The following is a 13,817-nucleotide window of genomic DNA, read 5'->3' as shown; positions in this document are numbered from 1 at the left end:
TGGCCCGCAGAGCAACTATATAATCAGTGGAATGATGAACATCATGGAAGTTTGTTAAAATATGGGGCATGATTCCAGCAGTGTGCTAAATGGGCGGTCCGGGCATTTTGAGTGACAACCTTGGAGGGTTAAATATCGGGGCATCCTCGGTGATCAGTGCTGGGCACTGTAGCGTTTATCTCTCTGGCATTAATTCCACTGGCACATTATGCACTATCTCAGCAGAGCATTGGGTGCATAATCCTAGTTGTTACACACTGCAGCGCGAACCCAGTTGTTTTTTACATTGTTTGCACTCAATAATTTCAAGATAATGACGACTCTGCTCGTAAGAGCTTACAATCTACAGTGAGATGGGGGTGACACAAAGTACAGGTGCACATTTACAATGATGGTCCAGCCAAAATGGAGAAATGGGGATAGATACAGGCTGCATGAGGTAGTCACCAGCCAATATGTGTGGTGCTTTTGGGTGAAGTGGAGTTTGGAGAATTATGTTTAGAGAAATAGTGAATGGGCTATACATAAAAGGAGTTAGATTAGGGAATGTGATAGGCTGCCATAAACAGATGCAGAGTTTTAGGCGCTTCCTAAAAACACAAGTTATGGGTAGTCTTAATTTCTTGGGGTAGAGCATTCCAGAGTCTTGGTGCAACTCGGTAAAAGTTTTGGACTCGAAAGTGGGAAGTACAGATTAGAGTGGATGTTAGCCGAAAGTTGCTTGCGGAGCGTTAAGCGCAAGTAGGCCGATTAACAGAAATGATGGAGGACATATAGGGGGGTGGCACATTGTGGAGAGCATTATGGGTAAGAACAAGTAGTGTAAATTGAATCCTATAATGTAAGGGCAGCCCGTGCAATGACTGGCACAGAGCGGATGTGTCTGATTACCGTTTAGCCAGATGGACGGCCATGGCTGCTGCATTAAGGATGGACTGGAAAGGGGAGAGTCGAGTGAGGGGGAGGCTAATTAATAGAGCATTACACTAGTCCAGGCGGGAGTGGATCATGGTGAAAAAGGAGCAGATTCTAGAGATGTTCTTCAGGTGTAAACAACAAGAGTGGGAAAGAGACTGTATATGGGAGGTGAAGGAGAGATCAGAGTCAGACATAACACCCAGACAGCATGCCTGCTGCCTAGGTGTTATTATGGTGCCACCCACAGAGAGGAAGATGTCAGATTTAGGGAGGATGGTTGAACTACTTCTGCTCCCAGAATCTGTTTTGGAAAGATTGAGTTTCAGATAGAGAGTGGACATGGATGTTGGAAACTGCGGACAGACAGTCACTGGTGTTCTGTAGTACAGAGGGGTAAGGACAGGGGTTGACGTGTATAGTTGTGGGTCATCGGCATGAAGATGGTACTGAAAGCCAAATTTGCTGATGGTCTGTCCAATCGGGGCCGTTTAGAGAGAGAAGGGGGCCAAGGACTGAGCCCTGAGGGACCCCAATAGTGAGAGGAAAAGAAGTGGAGCCAACGAACAATACACTGAAGGAGCGGTCAGAAAGATAGAACCAGCAGACGGCAGTCACCTTTATGCCTATTGAATGGAGCAGGGAGAGTAGGAGATGGTGGTCAATCAATCATTTTAGTACAAATGTCGCTAGATGTACCAGATCCAGGGGATGGTGTGACCTCAGTGCGCATAGATGACCTGGAAATGAATTAGTGGCGGATGCAGGTACAAGCATCATCGCACCATGAGCTGCTTATTGGGGTTTATTGCAGGCGATATATGCATTTTTTAGTAAGTATTTGCATACATGATTTATTTTTCATGGAGGGTAAAATTAGGGACTTATTAAAAGATCTGCTGCAACCATCCTGGTGCCGGCTACCACACCGCTTAAAAGGTGTCTTTCTCCCCAAGACGCAAACAAAACCATTCATACAGGAGACTCTGTCCCTATAAAAGTCACACGTGTAGTACAGAGTTTACTGATTGTGTTACATAATAAAATGTTTTGTCCTCCGTAGTACACGCCTGCGCAAGGCAATATTGCCTTGCACACGCGCAGTATGCTTTGCCCAACTGCGGGCAAAGCCGAAAAGCATTAGTGCGCATGCGCCGGTGCACTATGTCCCAGAACACAGCTAAATACTTCCGGGACATAGTACGCCGGCACATGCGCACTAATGCTTTTCGGCTTTGCCTGCAGATGGGCAAAGCATACTGCGCGTGCGCAAGGCAATACGGCACTACGGAGGACAGAGCATGAACTTCAATCAAATATTGCGGCCAGCATGCAGCCAGCGGGTAAGGAAAGGGTGAATCAAACACCCGAAAACCCCGCCCATATGACCGCAAACCTGTCCTGCCAAATTCAGCTGACAGGTTCCCTTTAAAGGATTTCTAACAAGTGGTTTGTACCAAGTGCAGCCACAGGGCAGGGAATAATGGCGGGCTTCCAAGGACCTGACTACATGGACCCTCATGGGGGCCCAAGAATATGGCTGAGAATGCGCCTCCGCTCCATTGTGCTAAGGGGGTGAGGGACAAGGCAGAGCCATTACTGGCATCAGTGGGGTTGCCTCAGTCTCCATATGTCTTGCTATAAGTGGTCAAGTCGCTGTATCTCAGCATTAGATGGCTTCACCAAGCCCTCAGCCACGCCTTATCCTCACAGCCACCTAGCCACCACCCTTCATCCTGTCAGGAGTGCCCCTGGAGGAGCCTGACCAGCCCTATGGCCACCCACACAGTGAACCCTCCCATGCCCACTTGTCCTAACAGCCCAAAAATGGACACCGACCAAAGCCCCGTCAAACTACAACTCCCACAAACCAACGCGGCTTCCGCAAACTAAAAGCCTACGCCCAGCTCATGAATAATCATGCATCCAAGACCAGGCAGCCAATGGGACGGCGTGTGACCACGTGATGCCCGGGTATGGGTTTTAGAAAGAACTGCTCATGAATATGTAGAACCCAGGCAGCCAATAAGGCGCCGGGCGGTCACATGGTACGCGGCTGAGGGTTAGGAAGAGAAGTTATCTATCAGTGAACACGGTGAAGAGCCTCAGAGCTCAAGTGGGCAGTAGACGGGGTAGAGGGCCGTCCGGCGGCCGGGGACCCATAACACCACAGAGCGGGGACACTACCCCCCTAACTCGCCCCCCACATCCCTCCCGTATAGACAGCGGGCCGGGGGGCGATAGCCGGCAGTAGCAGGCTGGCGCTCGGTGGGGTCACCGCCTAGCATGCGCTGAAAATGCCTATCCTCCTGTTCCTCATAGACACGTCCGCCTCCATGAACCAACGCACGTACTTGGGGACGACGTATTTGGATATTGCCAAAGGCGCGGTAGAGCTATTCATGAAGGTAACGCGCGGCGCTGGGCGGGCGGAGCGCTGCTGTGCGGTGCTGTGTCTGTGCTATTCACCGCCCGTGTTGTGTTTGTGTCCCCGCAGTTGCGCGCCCGGGATCCGGCCAGTAGGGGCGACAGGTACATGCTGGTTACGTATGACGAGCCTCCATACTGCATCAAGGTAAACGCACCCCGCCTGCCCCCGCTCACACCCGACTCCGGGGCGGCTTGTTGCAGGAGGGACCTGTTAGGCCGCCATCCAAACCCACACTGTCCTCCTGAGGGGAGGAGGGGGGCACTGTGGCCGCCGGGGAGGGCAGGGGCGCCCGTGCAGGCTGGGAGGGGAGGGGAGGGGGAGGTTTCGGCGGGAGTAGCCGGGTCGCAGCCACTGAAGATGGCGGACATCTTGCTTTTGTATGGGGCTCGAGCGCTTGAGATGGAGGTGGGGCGGAGAAGGCGCTGGAGGGGCGGGACGAGGTGACGTCATCACTGCAGCTCCCTGACTGGTGGAGGCTGGCAGCCGGACACGCCCCTTCCTGTTTGGCTGCGCTACGCGTTGATTGGCAGCAGAACCCATAATCCTCTGGCTGTTCCGTCACCTCTGCGCCCCCTCCCCCGGGCGGCCTCACACTGAGCTGTCATCTGCTCGGGTTCGGGGGGCGATGGGGCCGCAGCCCTCACCTCACACGTGGGCAGCTCCACATTAACCCCTCAATGACAGCTTTTTTCATCATTGACAGCTGTAGGAGGGTCTGTTTGTCTTTGTTTTCTTTTCTTTTTATTCTTTCAGGACACAGTTTGTTACCATGTAATATACTGAAAACCAGTCGGGGGGGGGGGGGGGGGGGCATTGGTTCCAAATAATTCCGCCATGGTGTTTTATGCCTGCAGCTGTCACGGTGCATTGATTCCTCATGGCGGTATGGTTACTGCCATGCCACTCTTGGTGTATGTTGTTTTCTCGGGCAGCTGTTCGCTATGTTTTGCCTTTTTAATGCCATGTTTTGCTTGCTGCTATTGCTGCAGTTACACTTGCGAGGATCCCATCAGTTTCTGGCACTGGCTATGTATCAGCCTGCCCCCTTCACTGTATGCAGCAGGCTTGGCTCCCGGCGTCTTATTGCCTGGTGTCTGCCTGCGTTTCTCCAGCCATCGCTGAGGCTGCTGCTGATGGGCCGGGAGATTGGTAGCAGCCCTCCCCAGGTGACATGTCAGTAGTCCGTGGCCGTCTGCCCCTACCAATCCCCAGCACTGTTGATGACTAGGCTTGGTGCCACCTCTTGTGCGAGTCACATCAATGGTCCTAATTAGAAACAGCATTGAGGAGTCTTGTGTAGCTGTGGTCGGCGTCCGCGGACTACTGACGTGGCACCTGGACTATAATTTATTATTAATGTTGCCTTTAGCCAAATTTATTTATTATCGTATATCCCAGAAAACCCCGATAAGTGTCGTTCACACACAATCCTCTGATTTCTGCCTTATTCACTGCACAAGACAATATTTGCTTTAAAAACAGAAATGCAGCAGCTATAAAGAATCGCTCCTGTGAAGATTTTCTTTTTATTGAATGTGTATTTGCATGTAATGTAGTGTGTATTAATGTACTCACTGCTGTTCTGCTCTTTTCGGTGACATGTCAGTGCTTCAGACTATCTGAATCTATGCATGAGCCTAAAGTCGCTGTTAGAACGAAAGTCTATAGAGCAGCATTGTGACGCATTGACGTCTGGGTCACACAGAGAGCAGTGTGGCCCGGAGAGTCTGCAGAGCAGTGACGTCACTGAGAAGAGGAGCAGAGCGGCGGTAGGGCAGTATATTAATTCACTCACACTACATGACATGCACATATACAAATATTTAATTAAAAAATATATACTTGGGAGGGCTTCTTTAAAACAAGACAGATTCTTCTGCAGCATTTTTGTGGTGAAAACCCAAAACAGATATAAATGGAATCCTAGACTACAAAACCAAACCACAACACAAGGATTCCTAAAATATAACTTTTAATATATAAAGTTAAAATAACAAAGTTCTAAAATTGCAGACAGCATAATACAGATAAATAACCAACAGGGAAAACAAATAACCCCTACTAGATACCCTACTCTTGTCCACTACCTACTTACGGGGGTAGGCACCCTAAGTTACTGCGGTTGGTGCCCCCGTTCCACGAAGACTAGCCCTACTAGCCCTACAAATAACCTACTGTCTTTGAAGGTAGTATCACAGATATAATTTGACCCAAAACCAAAATAATCATAAAAAATTAGCAAAATAGTTCGTATAAAGAATAAGAAAAAAATAGAAAAAACAAACTAAGCAAAAAACAAAAATAGTAGTAGAGCCAAAGGCTGAGGACCCTTAATAAGGTATTAATATACAATGAATGGTTACACAGAGAAAAATATCATGATCCTATTCATATAAAACCATTGATGTATCGTGTATAATTTTCAAAAGTAGATCATCATTATCCTATCCATATAGATCCATAAGGGCAAATCCCAATAGTACCATAATTAACATATTATAAAAAATTAGCAAAATAGTTCAAACCAATACCGAAAAAAATAGAAAAATCAACCAAACAAAAAAACAAAATTCTATATGTTATGTAGCCAACACGCTACAAGCCCTTAATAGGATATTCATAGAGATATTATATAGGATATAGAAAAGGAAGATATTATTCTCCCCTTTACACAGAGCAGACAAGTAAAGCCACTCAGTGCACAATACAAACCACCTCTGTTAGTTTGGTGGCCCAATAGCTTTTACCCAGAAAAAATAACATATTATAAAAAATTAGCAAAAAACTATGTGAAAAACATAGATGAAAAAATGAAAAAAACATGTTTTTTTCATTTTTTCATCTATGTTTTTCACATAGTTTTTTGCTAATTTTTTATAATATGTTAATTATGGTACTATTGGGATTTGCCCTTATGGATCTATATGGATAGGATAATGATGATCTACTTTTGAAAATTATACACGATACATCAATGGTTTTATATGAATAGGATCATGATATTTTTCTCTGTGTAACCATTCATTGTATATTAATACCTTATTAAGGGTCCTCAGCCTTTGGCTATACTACTGTTTTTGTTTTTTTGCTTAGTTTGTTTTTTCTATTTTTTTCTTATTCTTTATACGAACTATTTTGCTAATTTTTTATGATTATTTTGGTTTTGGGTCAAATTATATCTGTGATACTACCTTCAAAGACAGTAGGTTATTTGTAGGGCTAGTAGGGCTAGTCTTCGTGGAACGGGGGCACCAACCGCAGTAACTTAGGGTGCCTACCCCCGTAAGTAGGTAGTGGACAAGAGTAGGGTATCTAGTAGGGGTTATTTGTTTTCCCTGTTGGTTATTTATCTGTATTATGCTGTCTGCAATTTTAGAACTTTGTTATTATAACTTTATATATTAAAAGCATTTTTGTGGGCAATATTTTTTTAACAACTTCCTTCCTTAGTATATTTTGTGGGGAGAATGCGGTGCAGAGCCTGCACCATTCATGGTGGTTGTTGGCTGTGTTATACAGAAGGCACCTGCCTCTTAACAGCAGAGATCAGAGCTAGCTCAGACTGCTGCTGTTCCCAATCACTTTTACATCACGTCTAGCAGTCTCAAGGGTTGCCCCGTGGCAGTTGGGGCCCATTGAAGGCACTGACATCTAGGTAACTTCTATGAAGTCCAGCCACAGGCCGGGTTTCTTAGGAGACATATATACCGTGTACATATACAACTTGTCTGAGCTCAAAGAACTCCGGCGTGTGTTTGCGACACGTTGCCATTCTTATCCTGTATTATGGAGCTTGATTTTGCTATTTTCCAATAAAGTCTCACATTGTAAAGTGCGCGCATCTACCTTTTTTTTTTTTTTTTTTCTTGCTTTCTGGATACTATGTTTGGTCATATTGAAGTCCTCTGCTCCTACACACCCTGAGCTGCTTTCTACAAGCTTCCTTAGTATTTGCATAATTTTTATCACACAGTGAATGCCATAAAACAGAAGATAATGGCGGAGTTGTGCATTTATCGCCATTTCACTTTTTCTTCAGTAAATCATAGCAAAATGAACCTGTCACTTAAAACTACAACTCTGTCCACAAAAAACAAACTCTCATATGGAGATGTCAATATAAAAATAAAACGTTATGGATCTTGCAAAGGAGGAAAAACAAGCTAAAAACTGTATTTGCTGCATTATGGGGTTAAAAACAGGGCGGTGGAGTTGGTAAGCCAAACTTCCGACTCCCCAATTTCCATGACACCGACTCCACCAAAATGGGCTCCTACTTCACAGCCCTAGTTAAAATCCCACTTGTTTTGCTTCTGCAGTAAGCTGCTGGTTTTTACCTCTAGATATCCAGACAAGACATCCGCAGCATGTACTCTGTGAATATACGCATGCACTTTGTATCGGCACCTGTGGCATCACTTTATGAAGGACCTGCTAAAGATTCTCTATTAATGGGGTCTGTGGTGATGGATTAGATTTTCTGTGCCGGGCTGCCCCTTAACATGAGCCTCCTGCCATCTATTTGGTTGGCTATGTAGTATTTCTTTATTCCAGGGTATTGTGGGTGAAGACGCCTGAGGCCATGTGCACACGTTCAGGATTTTTCGCGTTTTTTTTTCGCTATAAAAACGTGAAAAAAACGCTTACATATGCCTCCTATTATTTACAGGGTATTCCGCATTTTTTGTGCAAATGTTGCATTTTTTTTCAGCGAAAAAATCGCATCGTGGAAAAAAAAAAAGCAACATGTTCATTAAAAATGTGGAATTGCGGGGATTCCGCACACCTAGGAGTGCATTGATCTGCTTACTTCCCGCACGGGGCTGTGCCCACCATGCGGGAAGTAAGCAGATTATGTGTGGTTGGTACCCAGGGTGGAGGAGAGGAGACTCTCCTCCACGGACTGAGCACCGTATAATTGGTAAAAAAACACAGAAAGAATTAAAATAAAAAATAGTGATATACTCACCCTCTGATGGCCCCCGAAGTGTTCCCGCCTCTCCGGTGCATGCTTTCTCTTCCGTTCCTATAGATGGTGTGGTTCAGGACCTGTGATGACGTCGCTGTCTTGTGATTGGTCGTGTGACCGCTCATGTGACTCACGCGACCAATCACAAGCCGCGACGTCATCGAAGGTCCTGAACCACACCGGCATCTATAGGAACGGACGCCGCTGAGGAGATTGGCTGTCTGCAGAGGGTGAGTATAACCATTTTTTTATTTTTTTTTATTATTTTTAAACATTCTATCTCTTACTATAGATGCTGCATAAGCAGCATCTATAGTATAAAAAGTTGGTCACACTTGTCAAACAGTATGTTTGACAAGTGTGACCAACTTGTCAGTCAGTTTTCCAAGCGATGCTATAGATCGCTTGGAAAACTTTAGCATTATGCAAGCTAATTACGCTTGCAGAATGCTAAAAAAAAACGCAAAAAAAACGGAAAAAAACAAAAAAAAAAAAAAAAACTGCGGATTTCTTGCAGAAAATTTCCGTTTTTCTTCAGGAAATTTCTGCAAGAAATCCGGACGTGTGCATATACCCTAAAACTGACTTGTCAGATTTGGCAACACAAACAACTCTGTTTGCCTCAGCGTCTGGGGTTGAACAAGATCAATAAGGAAGGGCGAACTTGCGTTTTTCTTCCCGATGACCAGTTTAGACTACGTCAGCCATGTTGGATTTTTTTTTTGGCCCGAACACATAACCAGAAAGCATATTAACACTCAAAAAACTCCCAAAATAGCATTAAGGAAATATAACTCATGAACAAATTGAATACCACAAAAAAACTTGTACAAAAAGACCAAAAACCAGAGTATAATCCAATCAATAAATGTCTTTATTGTATATTACAAAATCAATACTTAGATCTAAAAACGACTGGACACCAAGTCATGAGGACCAGGCACATACATGCGCAATACTAGCCAAGAACCATGTATAGAAAAAAGAGACAAATTTATTCTCCACAAACACCCAGCCACAGAAAAAAATAACTATTGGGGGGCGTCTTATACGCCCAGTCGTCTTATACGCCGGAAAATACGGTAGGTAAAAAATCCTTATAGTGATCTTGGCAAATGGGTGAAAAAATCCCATAAATAGAGGGAAATACTGATTGCAAAACCGTATTATAATAAAGTGCTTGGTGCATAAGTTAAGTCCAATATAACACCGCCAAGCTATATGGCAACAAATTGTAAGGGGAGATAAAACATATCTTACCAGTATTAAAAGCTGTTGTGTCAGTAGTGCCCGGTCCCCGCCGCCCCAACGCACGTTTCGTTATGACTTCCTCAGGAGGCAGCCCCAAAAAATCCATCATGCCCAGTTCATTTTGTTAAATAAAAAACTAACACTGATTTGTATCACTGAAGCAGTCAACGATTGTGGTCGACCTTCGATGATTATGGGAGTATTGAGGCATCAGGAGTGGCACTGCTAAATGTTATGCTGTTTCTGTTAATACGAAAACACAGGATTGATAAGCAATATTGTTACTCCTAATGAACATCCACATGCGGCAAATGCTGCGTGGTTTTTTTCTGTGGATCTCACCCTAGGCATTGCAAAAAGTTAAATCGTTGAAACTATGCAGCAGAAATTGACATGCTGCGAATTTAGAACTAAGGTTTCGTTCAGATGACTGACTTTTTTTTTTTTGTTTTTTTTCTTTTACGGATGCATTGCAGTTTTATAACATAACTACATGATAGCCCGATTCTAACGCATCAAGTATTCTAGAATATGTATGTAGTTTATTTATGAAGATTTAATAATAATGCAACGAATACACAGGATTTTCCGGGTAAAATATATACATTATCATTAAATTTTATTGCTCATAGAACGTAATACAACTGAATGAAATTATTAAACTGATCATCAAAATATATAAACCATTACATGAATATCTAACTGTATTTAAATCATCGGACGAAAAGTACATCGACACTATAATATATTTGTTAACAATATCAACCCCAAATATTTTTTTACACCACATTGACAGAACGTGACTGAACTACGTGGCACTGTGACTGACAGAACGTGTTCCGTAAACGTGACTGAACTACGTGGCACTGTGACTGACAGAACGTGTTCCGTAAACGTGACTGAACTACGTGGCACTGTGACTGACAGAACGTGTTCCGTAAACGTGACTGAACTACGTGGCACTGTGACTGACAGAACGTGTTCAGTAAACGTGAGTGATCTACGTGGCACTGTGACAGAACTTGTTCAGTAAACGTGACTGAACTATGTGGCACTGTGACTGACAGAACGTGTTCAGTAAATGTGACTGATCTACGTGGCACTGTGACTGACAGAACTTGTTCAGTAAACATGAGTGAACTATGTGGCACTGTGGCTGACAGAACTTGTCCAGTAAACGTGGCTGACAGAACTTGTCCAGTAAACGTGGCTGACAGAACTTGTCCAGTAAACGTGGCTGACAGAACTTGTCCAGTAAACGTGGCTGACAGAACTTGTCCAGTAAACGTGGCTGACAGAACTTGTCCAGTAAACGTGGCTGACAGAACTTGTCCAGTAAACGTGGCTGACAGAACTTGTCCAGTAAACGTGGCTGACAGAACTTGTCCAGTAAACGTGGCTGACAGAACTTGTCCAGTAAACGTGGCTGACAGAACTTGTCCAGTAAACGTGGCTGACAGAACTTGTCCAGTAAACGTGACTGACAGAACTTGTCCAGTAAACGTGACTGAACTACGTGGCACTGTGACTGACAGTTCAGTCACGTTTACTGGACAAGTTCTATGTGGCACTGTGACTGACAGAACGTGTTCAGTAAACGTGACTGACCTACGTGGCACTGTGACTGACAGAACTTGTCCAGTAAACGTGAGTGAACTATGTGGCGACCAATCAGCGACGCGGGATTCCCGTTACAGACCAACAGACAGAATTAGACGTTTGTATAGTAGATGAACTGTAAATGGTCTTGTAAATGATTTAATTAAAATGCATATGGATGAGAAGTGAGGGAAAAAATTGTTAGTGTTTTCTGGATGAAATGCTGACTGATGGATCACAAAGGGTGAAACTACAATAAAAATTTGCAAATGTGGTTTCCGAAGCTTTGGTGCAGATTCTTAAATCCAAAGGTCACTAGGCTAACTAGTAGCTGAGATCTGTAAGGGCTCCTCTTCTTCGCTACTGTTGTATTATGCTGCTGATTTTTCCCATTCCATGGCAGATTACCGTTTTTGAGAGCAGTTTAAGAAGTACATGGGGCAAAAAAGCCTGTACATATCTTGTCCCTATCAAGTCGGAGAATACGGGCAACGTGGTGGGTAAAGGCGACCTTTACAGAGCATAAAATTGAAGTTGTGACAGCTGGATGATCTAGTAATTTGTTTGCTTATTTTCTGTGCCCAGATTTAGGGAGTTTTTTTCCAAGCTTTATAAGCTGTGGCAAAAAAAAAACCCTTTGTGGATTTGCAAAAGTGCTGTAAACTTTTCTGCTTATTTCATACCTTGCATTGAAAGCATGATATTTTAAAGAATAAAAATATCTAAACTGACATGTCATTGTTTTCAGATCTACGGCGATGGTACATTTACCCCGTGGATTTTTTTTTTTCTGCAGTGCATGGATGAGCTTTTGACATTTCCATCCACCCTGCTGCAGGAGGATCTGCCATATATGCCCCCATGGTAACACAACCGTGGTCATTCTGAAGAATGATGGGCATGGACGGGCAGCAGGTTTCCTTAACTAATGTCTAGTGTCCCCAGTGTGGCACCTGCCGACAGGTGTACTTCTGGTTTTCTGGGGTCTCTAGTAGGAGATGGTAGTGCTCTTCTCCTGCGCGTTGCAGAGCTGCTTTGTGATATTGATATTTCGAGAGATCTCGCATGAACAGTTCACTGGCACATAATGACAGATAATTAGTGGGTGAGCCTGGAGATATTTCAGCTGTAATCTGCTCTTCCCTTCTATAATGTGCGCATTGTCCTATAATCACATGGAGATTATTTTCAGGCATCTTGTAAATGTTCAGATCCATTTTAAGTTAAATCCAGTATGGTTCTGTTCATGTAAGAAAATCCAAAAGTTGTTGAGGATAAGAAGAAAAAAATCCCCACACAACTACCGTACTTTCTAGGAACAGCGCCACATTTGCCCACAGGTTAGGTGTGGTATTGCAGCTCAGCCCTATTCGCTTTATTGATGCTGCATACAAGGCTGGACTCTGTGGACAGTTGTGGAGGACTAGACCATTTTCTTTGGGGCACATTCAGACCCTGCGGTTAGAGCCACCTGTGGTTATTTGTTATACACTTGTGAATCTTTAATGGTGAATATTAACCCTCCTGCCAGACCTGGAACCACATGAAAAACTTCCATGTCAGTCTAAAGCCTAAGTCACACTAAACGACTTACCAACGATCACGACCAGCGATACGACCTGGCCGTGATTGTTGGTAAGTCGTTGTGTGGTCGCTGGGGAGCTGTCACACAGACAGCTCTCTCCAGCGACCAAAGATCAGGGGAACGACTTCGGCATCGTTGAAACTGTCTTCAACGATGCCGAAGTCCCCCAGGTAACCAGGGTAAACATCGGGTTACTAAGTGCAGGGCCGCGCTTAGTAACCCGATGTTTACCCTGGTTACCCGGGTGCTAATGCACGCGCTGCTGCAGAGAGCTTCCCTGCACTGACTGTCAGCGCCGGCAGTAACAGCGGTGACGTCCCCGCTGTGCTCTGCTTTATGGCCGGCGCTGACAGTCAGTGCAGGGAAGCTCTCGGCAGCAGCGCGTGCATTAGCAGCGCTCCTGCCGAAAGCAGTTTTAACCCTGTGGACGCCGGGGGACGTGACAGACATCAGAATGTGAGTATGTACTGTTTTTTTTTTTACTTTTACAATGGTAACCAGGGTAAATATCAGGTTACTAAGCGCGGCCCTGCGCTTAGTAACCCGATACTTACCCTGGTTACAAGTGAACACATCGCTGGATCGGCGTCACACACGCCGATCCAGCCATGACAGCGGGTAATCAGCGACCAAAAAATGGTCCTGATCATTCCCATCGACCAACGATCTCCCAGCAGGGGCCTGATCGTTGATCGCTGTCACACATAACGAGATCGTTAGCGGGATCGTTGCTACGTCACCAAAAGCGTGACGTTGCAACGATATCGTTAACGATATCGTTATGTGTGACTCAGCCTTAAGGCTATGGGGCATGGAGAGGCTGCCAGGGACCGGCCTTGGAGTAGTCATCCGACCTGTCTGGCTTTTTAGAGAAAACATTTTGAAAAGTCTCACATTTGCAGGGTAAAAACGGGACTACAATCAGCTGGGGAAAAAAAAAATGTCCCCCCCCATCCCCAAAGATTGAGCTACGTGTTGTCTCTTAATTGAGTAGGTGTGCCATCCTAGGTGTCCGGGAAAGTTTGGGTGCTTTCATCTCCCCGTTCCCGGCTTTTAAGTTTTCCATG

The 13,817-nt window shown here is 44.8% G+C and overlaps 1 protein-coding gene across 4 annotated transcripts in view; it reads left to right on the top strand.

Moving 5' to 3' along the window:
* Window positions 1–13,817, top strand: part of LOC143805724 (integrator complex subunit 6-like) — a 140,403-nt gene that overhangs the window by 66,100 nt on the left and 60,486 nt on the right. For 3 of the 4 annotated variants that reach the window (XM_077285315.1, XM_077285312.1, XM_077285313.1), the window contains exons 1-2: window positions 3,023–3,323; window positions 3,413–3,490. The exons of the other annotated variant lie outside the window; for it this stretch is intronic. In XM_077285315.1, coding sequence (XP_077141430.1) covers window positions 3,213–3,323; window positions 3,413–3,490 — 189 coding nt within the window. In that variant the 5' untranslated portion in view covers window positions 3,023–3,212. Of the gene's footprint in view, window positions 1–3,022; window positions 3,324–3,412; window positions 3,491–13,817 lie in introns of those variants that run through there. 4 annotated transcript variants of the gene reach the window in all.

This window comes from Ranitomeya variabilis, chromosome 2, assembly GCF_051348905.1.
Source record: "Ranitomeya variabilis isolate aRanVar5 chromosome 2, aRanVar5.hap1, whole genome shotgun sequence".
In the NCBI taxonomy this organism is placed as follows: domain Eukaryota; kingdom Metazoa; phylum Chordata; class Amphibia; order Anura; family Dendrobatidae; genus Ranitomeya; species Ranitomeya variabilis.
Note: the sequence above shows the minus strand (reverse complement) of the source record. Positions and strands in the feature narration are given on the sequence as shown.